This window comes from Amphiura filiformis, chromosome 16, assembly GCF_039555335.1.
Source record: "Amphiura filiformis chromosome 16, Afil_fr2py, whole genome shotgun sequence".
Classification (NCBI taxonomy): Eukaryota; Metazoa; Echinodermata; class Ophiuroidea; order Amphilepidida; family Amphiuridae; genus Amphiura; species Amphiura filiformis.
Genome location: NC_092643.1, coordinates 51,089,146 through 51,111,246, shown reverse-complemented (window position 1 = coordinate 51,111,246; position 22,101 = coordinate 51,089,146). Strand labels below are relative to the sequence as shown.

The window sequence follows — 22,101 nt, the reverse complement described above, 5'->3', positions numbered from 1 at the left end:
AGCATTTTGAAGATATTTGGTTATATACCGAAAATGCCCCTTTAATGACCTTTGATCCCAATTCTGTTTGCACCATATGGGCACTGGATATAGGCGATACATATGTGCAAGTTACGTAATTGTAGGGTGTAACATGTAGGAGGAGAAGCATTTTGAAGTTTGTTGCCAGAAGAAGAAAGAAAGAACTAGTGGCAAATGGTGGTCAAAGACCACCAACCTAGCTGGGGCATGTTGGTGTTGTGGAGGTATCTGACCCCTACAAAATGTTCCAAAAATGCTCCCCTGGTCATGTGGTTTGTTTTCACCGAGTTTGAGTCCGTACTCTAACAGATGTCCAAAAAATTCAATTCTAAGATTTGACCCCAGATGACCTTTGTCCTGACCTATGCATGATGTTCCATAATGTTCCCCTGGTCTTGAGGTTTGTTGTCACCATGTTTGAGCCCCGTACCTCTTACAGATATCCAGAAAATGAGCTTCTCTGATTTGACCCCAGATGACCTTTGACATGACCCTTGCACAGTGTTCCAAAATGTTCCCCAGGTCAGTAAGTTTGTTGTTGTGGAGTTTGAGCCCCGTACCCCTAACAGATGTCCAGAAAATGCATTTAGAAAATTTGACCTCTACATGACCTTTGACCTGACCCCTGCAAAATGTTCCCCTGCTCATGAGATTTGTTGTCACTGAGTTTGAGCCCCATACCCCTTGCAGATATCCAGAAAATGAAGTTATAAAGATTTGACCCCAGATAACCTTTGACCTTACCCCTGCAAAGTGTTCCAACATGTTCCCCTGATCATTAAGTTTGTTGTCACCAAGTTTGAGCCCCGTACCCCTTACAGATGTCCAGGAAATGCATTTCTAAAATTTGATCTCTACATGACCTTTGACCTGACCTCCGCAAAATGTTCCCCTGGTCATGAGATTTATTGTTGTCGAGTTTGAGCCCCATACTCCTTACAGATGTCCAGATAATGCAATTGTAAGATTTTACCCCTTAATGACCTTTGACCCCAATTCTGTGTGCAAGGTGGTATGGGCACTGGGTAAAGCCGATGCACATGTGTAAGTGACGTCATTGTGCTATGTAATATGTGGCAGAAGAAGCATTTTGAAGATATTTGGTTATATACCGAAAATGCCCCTTTAATGACCTTTGATCCCAATTCTGTTTGCACCATATGGGCACTGGATATAGGCGATACATATGTGCAAGTTACGTAATTGTAGGGTGTAACATGTAGGAGGAGAAGCATTTCAAAGTTTGTTGCCAGAAGAAGAAGAAGAAGAAGAAAGAAGAATCGGAGAGCATTACAGTACCTAGCTGGGGTGTAAACCCCCAGCTAGGTAAGAATCGAGAGAGCATTACAGTACCTAGCTGGGGTGTAAACCCCAGCTAGGTAAAAAAGAACACAAACAAGAACTAGTGGCAAATGGTGGTCATAGACCACAAACCTAGCTGGGGCATGTTGGTGTTTTAGAGGTATCTGACCCCTTCAAAATGTTCCAAAAATGTTCCCCTGGTCATGAGGTTTGGCGTCACCTAGTTTGAGTCCCATACTCCTTACAGACGTGTAGAAAATTAAATTCTAAGATTTGGCCCAGATAACCTTTGACCTGACCCCTGCACAGAATTCCAAAGTGTTCCCCTAGTCAGTAAGTTTCTTGTCACAAGAGTTTGAGCCCGTATCCCTTACAGATGTCCAGAAAATGCATTTCAAAAATTTGACCTCTGCATGACCTTTGACCTGACCCCTGTAAAATGTTCCCTTGATCATGAGATTTGTTGTCACTGATTTTGAGCCCCACACACCCCTTACAGATGTTGAGATAAGGCAATTGTAAGATTTTACCCCTTAATGACCTTTTGACCCCAATTCTGAGTGCAAGGTATGGGCACTGGGTAAAGCCGATGCACATGTGTAAGTGACGTCATTGTGCTATGTAATATGTGGCAGAAGAAGCATTTTGAAGGTATTTGGTTATATACCAAAATGCCCTTTAATGACCTTTGATCCCAATTCTGTTTGCACCCTATGGGCACTGGATATAGCCGATACATATGTGCAAGTTACGTAATTGTAGGGTGTAACATGTAGGAGGAGAAGCATTTTGAAGTTTGTTGCCAGAAGAAGAAGAAGAAAGAAGAATCGGATAGCAAAACAGTACCTAGCTCGGGGTTGAAAACCCCCAGCTAGGTAACAACTAAATTCCCCAGTTAAGCCAGTCAGAGTGTGATTAAATAGCCAGGAGACCTGCCTCTGGAGCCATTCTCTAAAAAGCTATAGTGTGCCATGGATTCAGTAACCTTCAATTTTTTTATAAACTTAATGTTCAAACTTGGATTTGATTCAAAATGACAAGTACCAAAACCTTCCAAATTTCACAAAAATTTAGGATCCAAGATTGAAATTAGAGCAAAACTGAAGCAGAATTGGGACAACAAGTGCACCCCCAAATGCCAATGACTAATGCTCAGTCCTAGAGGGAGTATATGTTGCATTCAATGTTGCTATCACTATGGACCACAATGGCCTCAACCCAATGGCATAGTCCAATAACCTCAATTAAACAATCAGAATGCAAAATTTGACCTCAAGTTGCAGGGTACGAGTTTTTGTACCCAAATTTTCAGAGGTCATTCAATTCATGTGCAGATGTATTTGGGTTAAAGAACTGTGCACTAATAGATGAGAATGTTGTGGAGCCTAGTGTATTTGTCTTGGCACAAAACTTTATCCTGACATCATTCCAACAATTCCCAATAAACTTATGACACTCATGTCTATTATGTTATTACTTTTGAATCAAATCCAACATTTGGAAAAATTCAGTTGAATATAAGGTCAATAGGGGTGATAAACCAGGATTAGACAGGTCAGTCAGGTTTAATTGATGTTCTACTAATTGAACATTAATTAATAACACCAATAACATGACATCTTAAGCATACTAGTTTAGTTATTTAAAGGGCAAGTCTATTGCAAAAACAACATCTTGCATCATATTATTGGCAAGCTAATATTATGAGGACAATGAAAATGACTCCTTTTTTGAGAAAATAAGACGGTGAGTTCCTTCGAACGAGACAGATTTGGCCTAGAAAAACGGTGACGTCATGAAATGAGATGTGCCCGCTTTGAGAAAAGAGACTATAAACACTCTCAATGGACAGAACGCATATTGTTGTTGTTCACAGAAAAAAATTACAAATTAAGTATTACAAATTTAATGGTTTATCATGAGAAATATTATGCCTAAAAAATAAATACATAATTTGAGCTTAGAATTTCATCTGAGACTAACATATAAACCGTGTTAAGTCCACAAACTCATGTATCTGATTTCCCTGTATATTGCAATGCTATAGTTTCAGTTGGATGCAATATTACAAAGCAAACACATAGTAACAATACTGTGTTTGCTTTGTTCCCGAAATGAGAACAATAGTGTGTATATTGTTATGCAGCATTGTTATGGTAAGTGATAGTACAACTCATTGTTGCTAATGTCAAACTTGTCAAAGTGATTGTGATTGTATGATGAGAGCATGATAAAGTGCCCGCTTCATTTACCTACGTCATCAGCCAAACGGGGGAAGAACACGTACGGTTCAAACGGGGAAGAACACGTATGAGGCTGAACTTTACCCACACAATTTCTCCTTTTTCAGGAGAAATATGCACAAAAAAATTGCAACAAGTGTGAACTTGTAATGTAATAATTATTCTCTTCGAATAGAGATAAACTTGTTTTTGCAATAGACATGCCCTTTAAGCTCATGCAGTTTATTAAGTCACTACTTCAATTAAATGAGACATGATCTGATCAGACCATAGACCCTATGATCAGACCAAAGTCAGCAATAATGAAAAATAAGGAGCAAAAACAATAAATAACATAAGAAATAAACATCTCAAAGGTTTGTGACTTTCTAACCAGGGATGTAAACAGGGCAAGTTGGTGATGTACAAATGTAAATAACTCAATTTTCAAATTTTTTGCCTGGTCTGAGTGGATTAAATCATCATGTCACAAGTCAGAGCCATTCATAATGTAGTAAAAAGTTCCAACAAGTTCCAATTGAATAACTGTACAACATTTATAGCAATATGGTAGAAGTAAGCTTATTTTGTATATACTACACCTGATTTGTTGTTGGACAAGTATTGTGTTAACATCGCACCTCCCAGTTAGCCCCTCTTAATAAAATAAGGTCCTAGCATCGGTGACCGATAGGTACCGATGTCTCTTTCTATCATACCCTGAACATTTGCAGTGCTTTCATTTTTATTTAAATAAGAAATGATAACACAATGAAAATGTTAATTATTATACTCAATACAATTTATTTCATAATAGCGCTATATTTTAATAGCGCTATAGGACCAAATTCGATGTGGTGCCTTTGGCACTTTAAGGTATCCAATCGATAACAAATAAGACAATATTTTTTCCTCTGATGTTTTCCATATCCCACATAGCCCCTTTAACAAATTTGCCCAAATAAATACACCCCATAAGTTATAGCTTGCTATAGCTTGAGCTAGAGTTTTGATGTGGAATGCATGAGTCAGTCAAAGTAACCGGCCGTGTTATCCGAAGAGGAAACGGCTTCCTTACAAGTTTCCTGCCTCTTGCTTAGCTGCTCTTGTCACACGCGATATCTACAGCTACATGCCCTTACACCAACATGTACAAATCTAGCCTAGCCGCCAGGCTGCTTAAGCTCTTGCTGGTATTCAGGTATTTCAGTATTTACTATGAAGTCAGAACCTTGAGCTGTTTAACCCCATGAGAACTACCTGCCGATTGGCCAAAAAGAAGATTTCATTATCAATTGGACCAATCAGCAACATTGTTAGACTAATTTCGCCATGCAAAAAAAAATAAGGTAAAACATTTGCAAAGCTCCATTTTGATTGATGATTAAAGTGAAGATATCATATAATTGTCCAATCAGAGGCAATGTTAGATCGGCAGGTAGTGCTCAAGGGGTTAAATTATTATTTTACATATTTTGTCACTGGCTCTTCATTCCATCCATCATAATGACATTGACTACTTATTTTGAAATCTTATTTTTAATCATTCCATTTTCACTCCATTTTTAAGAGTCCCTCCCCTCCTCTCCTGGAATCTCTCCGCCCCCTCTCCCGGAGTCCACCCCCAATACGTGGATCCTGGGTTTATCTACCGTAAGTTGAGTTTGACCAAAATTCCTTCCCACAATACAATATGCACAGTGGTAACAGTGCGTCCATTAGGCAAAAAAAAGTTTTGTCTCATGTCCCCCGAGCAATTACATATCCAATGCAACATGAGTTTATTAATTTTTATTTTATCAACAAATCAGGTGTTCAGGGGGGTTACCTTCTTGAAAACTCACCAGTTTTGGCCCATTATGTTTTGCCAATGGCAATTTGTCTTAATTTTTTTTTAATAAAATAAAAATTGTGAAATAAAAGTTAATTTTTTAATGTTTTCACCAGCAGAAAGCCAATGCGTGCAGAGGACATGAGACAAACATACTTTTTGTTTGACCTTACTTAGCACCACACATACGTGATCAGCAGAGCATACAGTACGCGTTACCATGCGATGTACGCTATGGGTTGTTCCAGGGCACGCAATGACGGGTAATTTCGGTCAAACTGACTTCCGGTAGAGAAACCTGGATCCACATATTGCATTATACCATGGAAGTAAGATATTTATTTTGTGACAATATTTCAAATATTGTTGTTTACAACTCTTCTACATGAATTATCATGTGACCTTGGCCAGCTTCACAAGTAAATTTATGCAAGCTCCAAATTTACTTTACAAATTACTGCATTCATAACATCCACTTTTCGATACCACTACAGTGTATTAACCCAAAAATGTTATCCAATATTGAAGAAAAGGTTTGTAGAAGAATATGACTGATCAAATGTTACTTTTTTCTAGTCAAGAAGAGCATTCCTAATCAATTATTAAAAGGGCATTAATTGTGATCTAGAGCCTCATCCCCAGCGTTCGAAATTTTGGTTGTCCGGTTGCCCGGGACAACTAAAAAAGTCACCGGACAACCAAAAATACTGAGTCGGTTGTGCGCCGGACAACCATAAATCTAGCCAAAAGTCACATTTGTAGGCCTACGGACAACCAAAAACTTGGACGGACAACCAGAAATTGTAATCTGGTTGTCCATGGGACAACCATTTATTTTTCCTAAATTCGAACACTGCTCATCCCACTACTTTTCTCAAAAAAAGTTGAGATTTTTATACCATGGAACCCTATGGCTACATAATGTTTAATATTTGCAAAAAAAGGTTCTTGCAGATTAATTTGTATCGCAAAATCATCATTGAATTGTGTTCTGGTTTACCAGAATGGAATTACACCAGTGGCCTACGGAGTAATCTAATACACATAATGAATGCCTAACTCACAAACCCAAAATTGGAATCAACTGAAATTTTGGGAATAAGCTTTTTTTTTGTGGATATCTACTGCAAAATGTCATAAAAAGAGGATGCTAGGATCAAAAAATACTACTTTAACTCTTATTCAGATTTGCAAATTCTGATGTGCACGAATTTTAATGGACTATTCCAGTCCTCACTTTTGATATACTGTATCACATATTAAAATAATTCAAATGTAATAATGCACCTTGATAGCATACAAAAACTTGTTCACATTAAATTGATCACATTATAAACAAATAGACTAAATCATCACTTCTGTCTATAGATGTGCAGAACAGAAATCAGTTTAGGCCAAGTACTATGAAAGAAAATACAAGTTGATTGTCCGGACGTTTTGAAAAAAAAAAGGATGAGGAAGGTTCTTGTTATTTATCATTATTTTTAAGATGACCGCTTGCCTTTTAAATAGAAGGTGAACATAATTTACTCGCTTTTCGCAGTCGAACAGGCAGCCACAAATTGTAACCCCGCAAAAATATTTATTAAACATAGTACTTAATGTGGATATATTTGGATATATTTGTAAATGTGAAGTTATTTATTTATTTATTTATTTATTTCTTATTTAACCTGGGGTGACCAATCAATGCACTGGCACTGTTCTCCCTTGGTTCCCAGGTGGCACAAGGCCATACATATAATACACAATAAAAACGGCATATAAAACATTATATCATACGATTGCACATATTACAACAAATTACATCAAGAGCAATACAATAAAAACATCATTTAAGGCATAGGTCATATGATTGCACATTACATCAAAAGCATCAAGGAAATATACAAACAGTAGAGAAAAAGTTTTATTTTTTTTAAATTTTTTTTTTTTTATGACAAAACACAATGGATTAAGGTATCTGGGGCCAAAGCTGGAGCAACGTCAGATCTGACCCAGCATATCCAAGAAAAAGAAACAGAAGCTCAGGGACATAACTGAATGGAAAAGAACATCCCTGCGCCCAAGACATGCTACCAAAAGGCAAACACCGGGGTCAGCCCGAAAAACACTCCAACAGCACCCCAGCTACCTATACCAGTGTAAAGACCTGGATGAAGCCCTGACCACCACCACCGCCCACTCCATCCACCGGAGCACCCCCACGGGTCCCGAACCACTACCCGCGACCCAGCAACCCCAGCATGCGCCCCAGGAGCCAACATCCCAAGGCAAAACGAGCACACAGGCGACTCCCAGGTCCACATGCCGCCACTACCAACCCACAGGCAGTCGGGATTAGGCCCATGGCCATGCCCCAGAGGGCAGAGCTAGAAGTGCAAAAGTCAGGGGTTTACCCAGTCCGAAAAATTGCACACAAACATTTAAATAGATCAAAAGAAAATAACGATATAAAAATGCACCAATTAATATGAAACAAGATATAGAGAGGAAATAATATGTTATTCATAACCTGCATTGGATGAAGCCCCGACCCCCATTACCGCCCACTCCACCCATCGGAGCACCCACATGGGCCCCAAAACACTACCCACGCAAGCAGGCAGCACAACATACGCCCCAGGAGCCAACATCCCATAGCAAAAGCAAGCACACAGTCAGGCTCCCAGACCCACATGCCGCCACTACCAACACACAGGCAGCCAGGTAATAGTCCCATGGCCATGCCCCAGGGTGCAGAGCTAGTGGTGCAAAAGTCAGGGGTTCACCCAGTCAGGAAAATTGCACACAAACATTTGAACATTTCAAGATAAAAAGATATAAAAAATGCACCAATTGAGATGAAACAAGATCTAAAGAGAAAATTACATTTTTTTCATAACCTGCTTGAAGTTTTTAGTACTAGGTGGAAGGGGATTTTTACAAACAACTGGGAGTCTATTCCAGGAAATTGCTCCTCTGTATCTAAAAGTTCTTTTACCAGTGGAAATCCTTATTTTGGGTGGAACTAAGTTACCATGCTCACTACCTCTTGTTTGGTAGGGGAGTTGTCACTGACTTTATGAAAAATATTGCACAAATACCTAGGGACATTTTCAGTGATAGATTTAAAACCATAGTATTGAGATGAAGTAACCTTCTAGTGTCAAGATCCTTCCACCCAAGACACTCAAGCATGGATTTGGTGGGGAAACGCCTGTTTACTTTGAGAATGGTTTTGCCAGCTCTATTTTGTAACCTGGTCAACTTGCACATATATTTATTGGCAGCGTTTCCCCACACAACATCACAGTAATCGAGTGATGGGAGGACTAAGTTAAACACCCACTAAAATGTCCAGAATTGATAAAATCATGAAAAATTAACCCAGTGAAAATATCCCACAAGACAGTATCTTGTAGACAGCATGTATTTATTTCATTGGTTAAAGTGATTTCAGTTAATTTCATTTTGGTAATTCCAAATCCAGAAAAAGCATAAATTATTTTCATGTTAAAATGCACAGGAAACATAATTGCATTATTTATAGGAAATTAGGCTAGTACACCAAAGAATATCAATAGTATGAAATTTTAATATGATAAATTGAATTTCAAGAAAGAACATTTTATTTCCTATTTGAACTAATAGGTTATTCCATTTTAAATCCACACTACCCCTGTAGAAGATATTGGAATATCTACCACAGGGGGAGTATGAATTTCAAATGGAATGAACACATTAGGCAGCTCCATCTGAGTTTCATATATCCTCTGAGAAAGATTCAACCTGAATCTTCTACGAGGGAGGGCAAGTTTCAAATGGAGCTGTTAATGTGTTCATTACATTTGAAATTCATACTACCCCTGTGAAAGATATTTCCAAAATCTTCCAAAGGGGTAGTGTGGATTTTAATGGAATAGCCCAATTAAAAACTTAATCGATCATAAGATTGTGGGTTCGAATCCCACACTTGCACATTCCCTTGCTTTTTTTTGTTGGGCTGTGTGCTAGTCAGGATTTGTGTTTATTTGTTGTCTTGTTTAATTATAACACTTATGGTTGATAAACTGGATTTTCATTCTTAACATATTTCACTCTAAATCTCAACAAGAATTATTTTATAAGAAAAAATAAAACCTTTTATAATATACCACTTTGCACTCATTCAATATTCCCTTATTTTTTATACAAAATTTCCTGCAACCTGGATAATATTTGATTCTATAAACAATCCACTTTTGTAAGGTGATACAGAATGGAAATTGTATAATCCAAGCAATAATATTCCCATAAGAAATATATTTTTTATTTTTTTCCACAAAATGTATAGTTTTCACTATCAGATATGTGCCATTTTAAGCTGAATAAATAGGTAAAACAAAGAAAATTGCTATTTCATTTCAGTGTGTATAATATATTGTCAGTGTGTCTATCAGTCTGTTGACCCTTAATTAAATCTTGTGTTCTGTGATTTTATTACAAAACTCAAATTTTGTCACAAATATAGCACCTAATGCCATCATTTGTATGTTTGTTCTCCAAGTACATTGCAATCATGTAAAAATCAAAGAGGGCAAATATTTCAATATGGATATGTGATCCAATCTGATCCACTCAGGCTAAAGTCAGAAATTTTGAAAATTGAGTTACTACCATTACTAACTTGCTCAGTACATATAATTTACTGATATTGATCTCCAGATCTCTTGAATACTTGGTTGTAAAGTTATGAACCTTTTATTTATCCATTTTCATATGCTTTTTATTGTTTTTTTCTCCTCACTTTTTGCTTGTATTTCAGTTTCATCAGCCTAATTGGACCAGATCTGGTCACATATTTAAGTTAATTATTTAAATCTTTTTCCATAGGTTTTAAACATTTCCTGCTCTTGTAAATGGTATAATTTTGAATTCCTTCACTTATTTTTTAAATATTCAATTCTAAGCTTTCATACATTGAACTACACACAAAAGGAACATATTCACACATTGTTATTTCCCAGTAACTGCTTGAAACACAAAAAGTGTGAAAATTAATTTAGTGCAAAAATTGACACTTTTCAGTCTTGCATTGCTACGCCCATGTGCATAGCAAGTACCTGTTTTGTCAAGTTTGGATTTCCTGCCTTTTAGCCTCTCATTAAAACTATTTAATCCTCTTGAGTGTAAAAATAAAGACTAAACGGGATGAGCAATAGCCTAATCACACAGTATAATGCATGACTTGTAGTTACTTCACTGAATCAAAGGAACCTGTACACTTAATTCAGACATGAAAACATATCACAACATAAAACACTATAAAGGCATAACAAGTAGTTTGTTAAACCATATAAATACGTGAAAACACTGAAAATTAAACATTTAAAATACCTAAAATCAGCTGCAACACAGAAAATATTTGTGTTTGTTTATTAAGGCAGGTAGGAGGGAAGCATGACCACAATAAACTATATAAAAATGTATGAGAATTGTGAATATAATATATGTAATAGGTAATGACAAATTGGCAATGCCCTCAAAACAACAGAAATAAAATACTCAGGGCTGGGAATTTAAGCCAACTATTATTTCAAGATAGGAAAATATTCCATTATTTCATATGTGCAAAATTTCCCTCCAAATTACAAAATTCTAAATCATGAAATTTCCCTGGAATGAGCTTTCTAGATTCTGCACTATTTCCAGGTTGTTCTGGCTGTATTATGAAATACATTTTCCACTGACATCACACTCATTAATCGCTAATTGGGCTATTCCATTTAAAATGCTCACTACCCCTGTGGAATATTTAGGAAATATCTGCTACAGGAGGTGTATGAATTTCAAATGGAATGACCACATTAGGCAGCTCCATTTGAATTTCACACACCCTCTGAGAAAGATTCAATCTGAATCTTCCACCAAGGGAGGGTGAGTTTCAGATGGAGCTACTAATGTGTTCATTAAATTTGAAATTCATACTCCCCCTGTGGAAAATATTTCCACAATCTTCTACAGGGGTAGTGTGGATTTTAAATAGAATAGCCTAATTTGCATCAAAAAGCGAACTTACCTGTAAAATTCTTCTCTGACATGTCCTGTGTTTGTAGTACTTATACACCCCAAAGTTGTAGACCCTCTTGTCTTGGAAAGCATTGCTTACTTCAGCAATGGTCTTTGCTTCTGTTTCTGCTGAGGCTACTATACCAAGCAACCTGGAATAATGCACAGCATCATCAATGGAGATCTTCCCTGTCTGTTAAGAGAAAACATAGAACAAGAGAAGTGAGTTTTCTTGGTAAAATTTGTATCATTTGAGTCTGAACATACATTACAAGTGCATGGCGAGTTTACTTCAGACCAGACCTTTTCTTGGTCAAATTTGTATCACTTCCGTATCACTTATTCATGTGTCCTGAAGATAATTTTTTAGGTAAAATCAGAACAAATGAGGTTCTTTTTGGTTAGGTCTGACAGGAGCTATCCCTTTTAAAGGGATTTTTATATTATACCAGTCACTCTCAGAAAAGGACACCTGTTGATATGGAAAATGCAATAGCCGTTCTGCTTTCATAAAACCATTTCATCAAAGTCATAGGTTAATTTCTGGACGAGAAAAGCAATGTCCAACTCTTAAAATTTACAACTGTACTGATCAAAAGAACATTTTAAGGGATTAAGGCAACTTACCTTACTGTAAGTTGCCTTACTGTCCTATGCCTTTGTGCCCCTTCATATTTGTAACTTTGTGGACACATTCTGTAGCATGATTTAGCAAATGCTTTGAAAATGGGCACTCTCACAAAAAGGAACTTAGGGCCCTGTAAGTATGGCAAATTTATACTTATATCATCTGCTCTAAAACTGATATTTACATTATTTTGTGTGATGAGATCATATAGCATATTGGCATACATATATGACATTCGTCTTCAGGGATGAGAACGTTGTGTGCGAAGATTAATGAAGACATCACTCATCGCGTCGCCATAGTGCAACGCATAGTTGCATCCTGACACTAACCTAACTGGCGTGACCAACACAGGCATGCAACGGACTAGCTCGATCTCTCTCAGACGGTTTTGTCAAAGAAGCGCATCCATGAAGAAACCCCTGGGATTTGTTTTCCATAATGACATGGTAACCCCCCATGATGCTGATGTAGCTATAGGGACTACGCGAGGGAAGGATTGAGGAAGCAAATCTCTGAGTCTTGAGTCATGAGGAATGGATGGGACTCGGAGGGAGCACTCACATGTGGTATGGGTATGTGCAGCGGGCAAGGGTCCCTTTTTCAGCTCTCTGGCAGTACCTTAAGACCCACATTTGAATCATACTCAGTTCTTTGAGCCTCAAACTCTGACAATTGTAGCTCTTTAGCTGAAATTTGGAAAAAATTGGAATTTTGTAGCTCCAATTTTATATCACAAGACCCATCAAAAATGTTGAAATTTCAGTTCATGAAGCCCCTATTTTGCCAAAAATCAGTTCTTAGTTCCCAAAGTTTGGCACTCTATGCCGCACACCTCTACCAAATTTTCAGTTGAGTGCCCCCCCCACCCCCACTGGGGCATGGGACCAGACAGAATCCCCATATAGGCAAGAATCAAGAATCAATTCTCGTAACAATTATTCTAAAATGGAAAATAAGTTTTGATTCCCACAAAAAGTGACAAAAATGAGCCCCTGGTGAACAAGCAGCTAGTTTCTCAACTTTCTTTTTTGAGTACCCTACATGAGACAAATGTCATTGTCGCTGGTTGCTTTGCTGCCTTTAAAGGTAGGAAGATGGGGGAAAAGAACTTAGCAGGTGACACCTTTATCCCCTCCTCAATTTCTGATGCTCTGACCCCAGATCATTGGTGACACAAGGAGTCCATCATGGTGGAATGCCCCGCTCTACCCCACTTGCCACCAGTCAAAATAAAAACAAATGGAAAACCTTCCACTTGGGGTGGGTGGGAAATGTCATAGTTTTTAGGCAAATTTTCCCTCCTAAATAAACTTTGACCCCATAAAAAATAATTACCGCTAGCGCCACCAGTACCCATTTTGTTACACAATAAAACATACCTTGACCAGGTTCCCCAGTATCATCCGCTGTGCATCACCAGTTTTGTAGTTCGCAGCAGTCGCAAATTTATTTAATAAATCCGCTCTATCGTCCCGGGATATTTTCCCTTGTGCGTACATAAGATCCAAGAGTTCATCGCTACGTGTTAGTTCCTTATCAAATGAGAGATTTGTGCATTCCGATTTGGGTCGGAGAGGAGGGGGTTCTGTTGTGGTTGATCTTTGTCTTGAGAACCTTTTGAAGATTCCAGTTTTCTTGCCACCAGGCCTGGTGTGTATGTGATCCTGTAAAGATAAAATGAACACAAAATTGAATCACAATTGAAGATTACTTCTAGGATTCTACATATATGTGACCACTTCTGCTCCAATCAGGCTAAAGTCGGCAGTAATGAAACTGAGATATAGGTAAAATGTGAGGACAAAAAACAATAAAAACTTAAGAAAATGGACACATAAAAGGTTCATAACTTTGCCAGCAAGTATTCTAGAGACCTGGGTATTCAACATCAGTAAGTGTAGGTACTGAGCAAGTTAGTAATGGTAGTAACTCAATTTTCAAAATTTCCGACTTTGGCCTGAGCGGATCAGATTGGGTCACATAATATTACTTCAAATCCTATTCCAGTTTATTCAGTGGCATAACAAGACTTTTGTAAATGAAGGCTGAAGCAGAGGGGGTTGAAATCTGGGACCCTCTATAGGCACCTATACAGACTGCCAGTTCAATTGGGGGCTCAAGGACGCAAACTGTTCAGACAAGGGTCTTGGGTGAGGGCCTCAAGCCCCCTCCCCCACTCTATTTACGTCACTGAGTATAATGGAAGTTTACGTTGTCGAAGATTGCAAAATATTGATAACATACATTTTATATGGAAGCATGAAGAGAACTTCTGAATGTGACCAAAGGCATGTATGCATTACATGAAAAACATGGTAACTTCCAATCATGAAACATCATGTAAAATGTTTGTTATTGCACTGTTGTAATACATTTCCAGGTTTGTGTGGTTGTTCATAGTACACACTTCAAAATTGTTCAAACTCTTAAGGGGTGGGGTATGAACGTTTGGACAGTATTTATTGTGGGACATAATAGCACATCAGACATATCGAATTGCATTATGAATACGAAGAATGTTATTCTGATATCAAATAATTTTGATTTTTGAAATTCGCAATGTAATACACATTTTATGGCAAATGATTAAAATTGATATTTTTGATATTTAACAGTACTCGAAGTAAACTTTATAAATCTGATGATTTATACTTAACGTATGTAGGTGGGATGAAAAGCCGATGATCAATTGAAAATTTTGACCTTTCGTATTGAAGATATGGATTTTTTTTTTTAAAACATCCAAAAAAATTAGGTCTTTTGGGGAAAAAAATCCATATTTTCAATATAATAGGTCAAAATTTTCAATTGATTGTCGGCTTTTCCTCCCAGCTACATACACTTTAAGAATATATCATCAGATTTATAAAATTTACTTCGAGGACTGTTATATATCAAAATTTGAAAAATATCAAATTTTTATAATTTGTCATAAAATTTGTATTATATCGTGACTTTCAAAAAATGAAAATTATTTGATATTAGAAAGACATGCTTCGTATTCAGAATGCAATTCGATACGCCTGAGGTGCTCTCATGTTCCATAAAAAATACTGTCGAAACGCTCAAAATGCTCATTCCAGGTCCCTTAAACAGAAAGTACATGTTTTTCTTATTTTTTTTCAAAGAAGGCCTCAAATTTCTTTCATCTATCATTAGTTTGATAATCTTTGGATTAATATTTATATAACAGGTGGATGTGATAGAATCTATAGAAGAGAGAGGATTTACTGCATCATTCAAGTAACAAGTAGGGAGAGGAAACATTGCACATTAAAGGATCAAGTAGCTACAAATGCCTGGAAACCACCGAGAGGAGGAATCCTGTCCGGGGGAAGGAACACTCAGAATATGATAGTATACACATTTATGATCAAATATATCAAAGACAACCTGTAAACAAATTTTGCCCTACTACTAGCTAAATATAACTTCCAAATAAGAATACCTTAAACCAATTTTTTTTTCTTGGATTGTCTGTTATTTGGTATCATTTTCAAATATTTTGAAGTACTCTGGGGATATGACTATTCTAATATTCTGATAGATGCTTTATTTTCCACAAGTGTATGTAGTTGTAATCAAGCGTAACCAAGTTGTACCTATCGCCTGCTCCCCACACTACTGTTTGTCCACTCTGAAGTATAAAAGGACAACTTGCGCATATGCAGCACGTAAACAGTGCGCAGTGCTGCGTTTCTGCTGCATGTATGCCCGTGATGTATGCATGCCTTCAAAGTCGGCACAAATATGTGTGGGTCCGCGTCGGTACTTTGTACTTCAGAGAAGACTGACTGTAGTGTGTATTTAGCCTGTATAAATGCTCATTTCATATTAAGAAATGCAATCCACACAAAAAATGTTAAAGCAGAAGATGTGTTTTTTATCTATGAATTGTGTAAAAGGCATAGGCCTTTTGTATTAAGAAATATTTCAATATTATACTGCAGGATTGTTATTATAGACCTGGTAATCTCTTTCAAAGCAATTGATGTCCATGCATTATGCATAACAATATTCTTGTTTTGCTTCTTCCAAAAAGGGTACTTTGAAATGATTAAATATTGATAGCATTTTACCTGAAGACAAAAATTCACAAAATAACTAAACACAGAGGCATATTTCACCCAAAAGCATCATGAAATGAGATTTACTAGGGGTATTTTCAAAGTCCAGGGATGAGCATGTGAATCTGTGTATAAATGGCATGCAAGTACCAGCACTAATTCTTACTTAGCCACAAGCTAGACATATTTGATATTTTCTGTAGGCCTACTTGCATTGGACAGGAATAATAGATTTGCAAAGTGTCGTCAACTTTTCAATGATGAAACCTGTTGTCTTTGGGATGTCACCACTCTGTTACTGGCATGTGACATGTCATTGGTGTGTCATATGTCATATCATAGCTGTCAAATAAGGACGTCAAGTGTTGCAATTAATTTCAAATTTCTAGTGTAGATCTTTTTTTAAAAAGCCCTTTGTTAGTTGTGCTATAGAATTGTCATTAATATATTGTTCTGTATCTGACTTTGTTAATTGTGCTATAGAAATGTTATTAATGTATTGTTCTGTATCTTACACCAACCCAAGTTTGTAGTTTTCTGCAAAAATATTTATAAACTTTATAAATGTAATGAAATGTACTTAAAAATTTAAGTCTTTTTGGAAAAAATGTATATCTTCAAAGATCAAATTTTTCAAAGGATGGACTGCTTTTCTTCCCAGCGAGCTACTTTAGTACATATCATTAGATTTATAAAATTTACTTCGAGGACTGTTAAATATCAAAAATATTAATTTTTAATAATTTGCCATAAAATTTGTACTATATCATGAATTTAAAAAAATCAAAATTATTTGATATCAGAAGGACATTCCTCATATTCAGAATGTAATTTGGTGTGACTGATGTCGCCGCTGTTTTGGCATACTGTCGATGACTGAAAAATGCCGCTTTTGAGAAAATTGCATTTAAAGTTTTTCCAATTTTTGAAGACCCACTGGAGAGCACCAAAGTAAAATATGTTTATTATTATCAAAGAATATAATCAATAATATATTTGTCTTTGTACAAACTTTTTATTCATTCACTAATTAGAAGTAATTAATCTGCAAACTCATACGGCAGTATGCCAAAATATGCACAATTTGACAACCTATGTAAAAATATATGATACGCCATGTGATACAACAGTATGCCAAAACAATAGGAAACTGCAGTTACACGGTGGCCTATGGCGACGTATCATGATACGACTATGATACGACTGTATGCCAAAATGCAGAATGAAGATTTAGGGGGGTTTTACATAAAAACCATGTCGTATCATACTAATTAGTGCCATATCTCATTAACAAATTACATTTAGGTCTCAAATCTTTGTGAATATATAGAGTTTCATTCATAGATTTTGAAAATTTATATAACTCATTTTGCCCAAAAATCGTAATACGACACTATGCCAAAACAGCGACGATGTGTTCTCATGTCCCACAAAAATACTGTGCAAACATCGCTACCAATTTATCAACCATTTTTAAATGACTTCAGAAAATGTTACAGATATTTTTGGTCCATGATGGATGAAACTCCCTTTCTCCCTTTAAAAAGTTCTAATCATAATTGTACCTAAAACAGATGAAATTTCTTGTTTAATGAAATCTAACTAATCATAAAGGAAATACATTGCAAAATAAATAATAATTCGGTAAATATCGCTCACTTCACACTTGCCAAATGCCCTAAAAGAGTCAACTAAATATAACTTATAACATCCGTAAGTGTAATCTGAGAAAGGCAAATTTTATAAATAGAATGTCTATATCAAGGTCATCTTGGGCCTCTCTCTTTATAGATGGATTTAGGGGTGCCTCCTGCTCCTTGGCTGAGGACCAAGTTTTAAGACACTCTTGGCACAAGTTTGGTGGCGCAACCATAAATATCATCTATGATGCAAGGATCAGCTGACTGTGCAGAGCAGAGGAGGATGGCACCAAAGTCCTTGATGGCAATTCCCAATAACACAATTTTCCATGGACTCAAGTTTGTGTCCCTTATGGGCCAACCTAGGTAAACAAACAAAATGTCCAAGGGGGGCAAAATGAATGCTCTCCAGGTCATAAAATGACTTTACTGTGACAACAGCATGTATGAAAGTTTGTCCCCTTTTGCATTTATATGGCCATAGTTAAGGCAAATTTAACCACAGGTATTTTATAGGCCCTCCAATAACTATGATTTACCAGGTTCTGATAAAGACACACCACATTTTTTGGTCAATTTTGATCCAAACTGGATCAAAATTGACCAAAAAAATGTAGATTTGTGAGACATAGGGACAACTGTTTATTTCTATTAAGAATTTATACTTCCTTTTTTGAGAAACAACCTTTTCGACATGTTGTCCTTCAGGACAAAACGTTTGGATTTTAGGGCTTGTGTTTGGAGAAACAAACTTTTGGAGAAAATATCCTTTCATTTGGCAGTGTTTGGGACAAAACCATTTGGACTTTATATAAAGTGTTTGGAGAAATAAACATTTGGAGACACCATTTTGGAACAAAAAACCTTTTAGGTTTCTTTCATTGTCTGTTTGGAGAAACAACCTTGGAACATCGACTACTCAGTGCCAGAAGTGGGTATGTGCAATAGCTGCTCTGTGAACATTTGGCAATTTACACAAAGTATACTCATCTACATGATATGTGACCCTCGGCACAACTGAGCCCGGATGTCGCCAGTGCCACTATTGAGATATGCTCCATCGAACTTAACAATAAACAATAGGAAACAAAGGATTTATTGACTGTTTTATTGATTTTTCACTACTTAAATGTCAAGTACTATAGACATGATATACATCATTTTAAAGCTAATTTCAAGCAGAATATTTTGGTTGAATATCTCAAAAATGATGATTGGCGACTTCAGGGCTCAGTTGTGCCGAGGGGTCACATATGGCAGCTATAATTGCACTTACATATTTCTGGTACTGAGCAGTCAATATAACCTGAATCCTGTAACATTGAACTTGAACTGTTGCTAACAACTATTTCAATTGTTACAAAATATGGAATCAATTAAAGCTGATTTCACAGCCTAATAATTCTTTGAAAACAAAATCTCTCCAAATCTAACAATCATATTGAACTCTAAACCCGTACAAAGCATGCGCATTTCTCCCACGTCTACTCAAGACAATAGTAGTCTTTTTCTTTACAAATACAAATGTAAACATAGACATGGATTTGAGGTTGATTCTAGTCAGACGATGAGTCGAGTAAACGATTTCCCCAGGAAATGATCGCTTGGTGGGTTAGTGTCTATTGCCTACTGAGCATCCTTCGTATCTCTTAATTGTTATTTTAGCAGTATCTATTTAACTCCCTGAGCACTACCTGCTGATCTAACATTGCCTCTGATTGGTCAATTACATGATATCTTCATTTAATCACCAATCAGAATGGAGCTTTGTAAATAATTCACCCCAGTTTATTTGTGTTTTTAAATTATTCTAACATTGTTGCTGATTGGTCCAATAGATAATGAAAACTTCTTTTTAACCAATAGGCAGGTAGTTTTCACGGAGTTAACGAGTATGATATAGTGTTAGGTGTACATCCTATTACACACTTGCCTTATTACGGTTAGCAATAATTTTAAACTGTTGCAATTTGGTAGTTCACAGTATCTTGCGAATGGTAGTGAGCTTCGGCAAAAATTGCATTGATCATTTCATAGTGAGTGTGTAGAAGAATTCAAATATCATAGATATACTTTTGTAGGTCCTGTGGTTCTTGAGTTATGTTATGAAGAGGGGTGAAACAACAACACTTTTGTAAAATGTACATAACTCATTAACAACTATAAATCAAGCAAGTTTTCAAAGTATATGATTTGTATAATGAACCTTTGCAAAACATCATTCAATAATATATTGATTTAGGTAATGAAAATTATTTTTTTGGCTACTTCGACCAACAATACAGAGTCTACACTGTAGGCCTACACTTTACAGATTTGCAGGATCATGTACATGTAAAACAAAATTTTAAAGGCATATTTGAAGATTTGCTGGACCATGTATATGTAAAACAACATTTTGACAATGTATGTGACATACCATAAGACATTTATGACTTTAGAATTAGTAACCAACTAACCATAACCTCAAAATTTGTACTTTTTATCAGATTTCCAGCAACCGACTCTACTTACAACATTCAAAAAACCTTTACACTAACCTTAACTCTAATCATGACACAAGGTCTGCAGCCACCTGGCATGGTCAATCTGTTTCAAGCTCAAGTTTAATTTGAACTAAATTTTTTGACATATGGGGTCCATACAGCAGCCTGCCCTCCCAGCAATAAATGCAATATCTGCTTTACATTTCTGCTACAAATACTGTCTTTTACTTTTGGGGCAGATGGATTCAAAATACACTATGTACCACAATGGCCTCATTCTAGTGGCATAGTTCAATAACCTCAATTAAACAATCATAGTGCAAAATTTGACTTCAAGTTGCTGAGTATGAGTTTTTGTTCTCAAAGTTTCAAAGGTCATTCAATGAATGTATTTATGTATTGAGGTTCAAGAACTGTGCCTTGATAGATGAGCATGCTGTGGATCCTAGTGATAAATACATTACAAATCATGTGCAGTATACTACTACACTTCGTTTCAGAGAAGAACGGCAGTCCCTTGCTCAGATTGACGAGCACGTCCTGTTAAAGCCATATTATAACATTTGCTGAGGAAGACGCCCTCACTGATTTTTTTTAATTCCTTTTTTACACGATTAAATTGTACTTTATTAAACCAATATACCCTGCAAAAATCAAGACTCTAGGTGTTGTAGTTTTTCAAAATCCGAGATTTTGAATAAAACGCCGGAATTGGCGCTTTATTATTACGATGGAATTATTAGTCGAACGCATACACGATGTTCATAACACAGAGTACGTACACGGCGTCTTGGACGGTGATATACACAACAAAGGGTCGTACCACAACATGACCGAAGGAATGGTACGTATTGGCATGACATGTGCGCTGGTAGTAAATTCAATTTTCTCTGCTAGTGCCGTAAAAGGGATATATCTGACAGTAAAAGCTAACATTTTATGGCAAAGAAAAGCTAATCTATTTTGTTTGAAAATGTTATAATATGGCTTTAATGAGTGACATATGTGGAACTTTGTGTTCCCTTTAAGAGTGGCGCTCTGCGCTGACCAATGTTTTGACGCGTAATCGGCCACACTTTTGTGTTTACGCTGTGCAGGTTATAGAGATAACTCTTGATATGTCGAGAAAATATCTCAAAACTTGGGACTTTTGATGTTGAAGGCTATGGCTAACACGTAGAGCATTAAGGAAGACAGCAGATGGTAGCTGATGGTGCTACACTGTCATAATTACAGCTTATCATTGACCTTAGCTGGTAAACTTTCAATTTGGACAAGCTCTATAAATAAAACATAACACATGTTGACATCGCTAACAGTAAAACAACAGATGTCGACACTTCTTGTAAAATTATAACATGAATGCCTATTGACAAACAAATCTTTCAGGATAAGACTTTTTTTGTTGATCATTTCAGAGGGCAGCCACTGATAAGAACATTCGATGGTGCAGGAGAACTCCATATATTCCCATAGTCCCATCAGAAGAGTACAAGGGAAGACATTTTGTAGAGTCTATGGGTATAGTGTTCTGATGTTTGAGGTGTTCTGCCTTGGGCTCCAAAAACTGGGACATCTAGACTACACAACCACTTAACGGAAATGATCAAATCATTGAAATTCATGCCGCTTATCTGTCATTTTATGTAATAAGTAGCCTTAGGATAGGTCTGCACCCTCCCTATGGTAATTGTCTAACCCTATGATGTAGAAGATGGCTTGAATCATACTCTACAAGGTTCCTACTGGGTGCATGCATAGGTACATCATTGCCCAGGTACCTGACTGGTACACACACAGTACCAATTCTACTACTGCAAGATGGCTTGAATCATACTCTACAAGATTCCTACTGGGGTGCCTGCACAGGT

General features: G+C 36.7%; 1 protein-coding gene across 7 annotated transcripts in view; it reads right to left on the bottom strand.

The window, feature by feature from the left end:
- Nucleotides 1-22,101, bottom strand: part of LOC140136159 (uncharacterized) — a 224,185-nt gene that overhangs the window by 74,451 nt on the left and 127,633 nt on the right. For all 7 annotated transcript variants that reach the window (XM_072157865.1, XM_072157866.1, XM_072157864.1 and 4 more), the window contains 2 exons: nt 13,417-13,701; nt 11,417-11,599 (listed from right to left, as the gene is read on the bottom strand). In XM_072157865.1, coding sequence (XP_072013966.1) covers nt 11,417-11,599; nt 13,417-13,701 — 468 coding nt within the window. The remainder of the gene's footprint in view (nt 1-11,416; nt 11,600-13,416; nt 13,702-22,101) is intronic.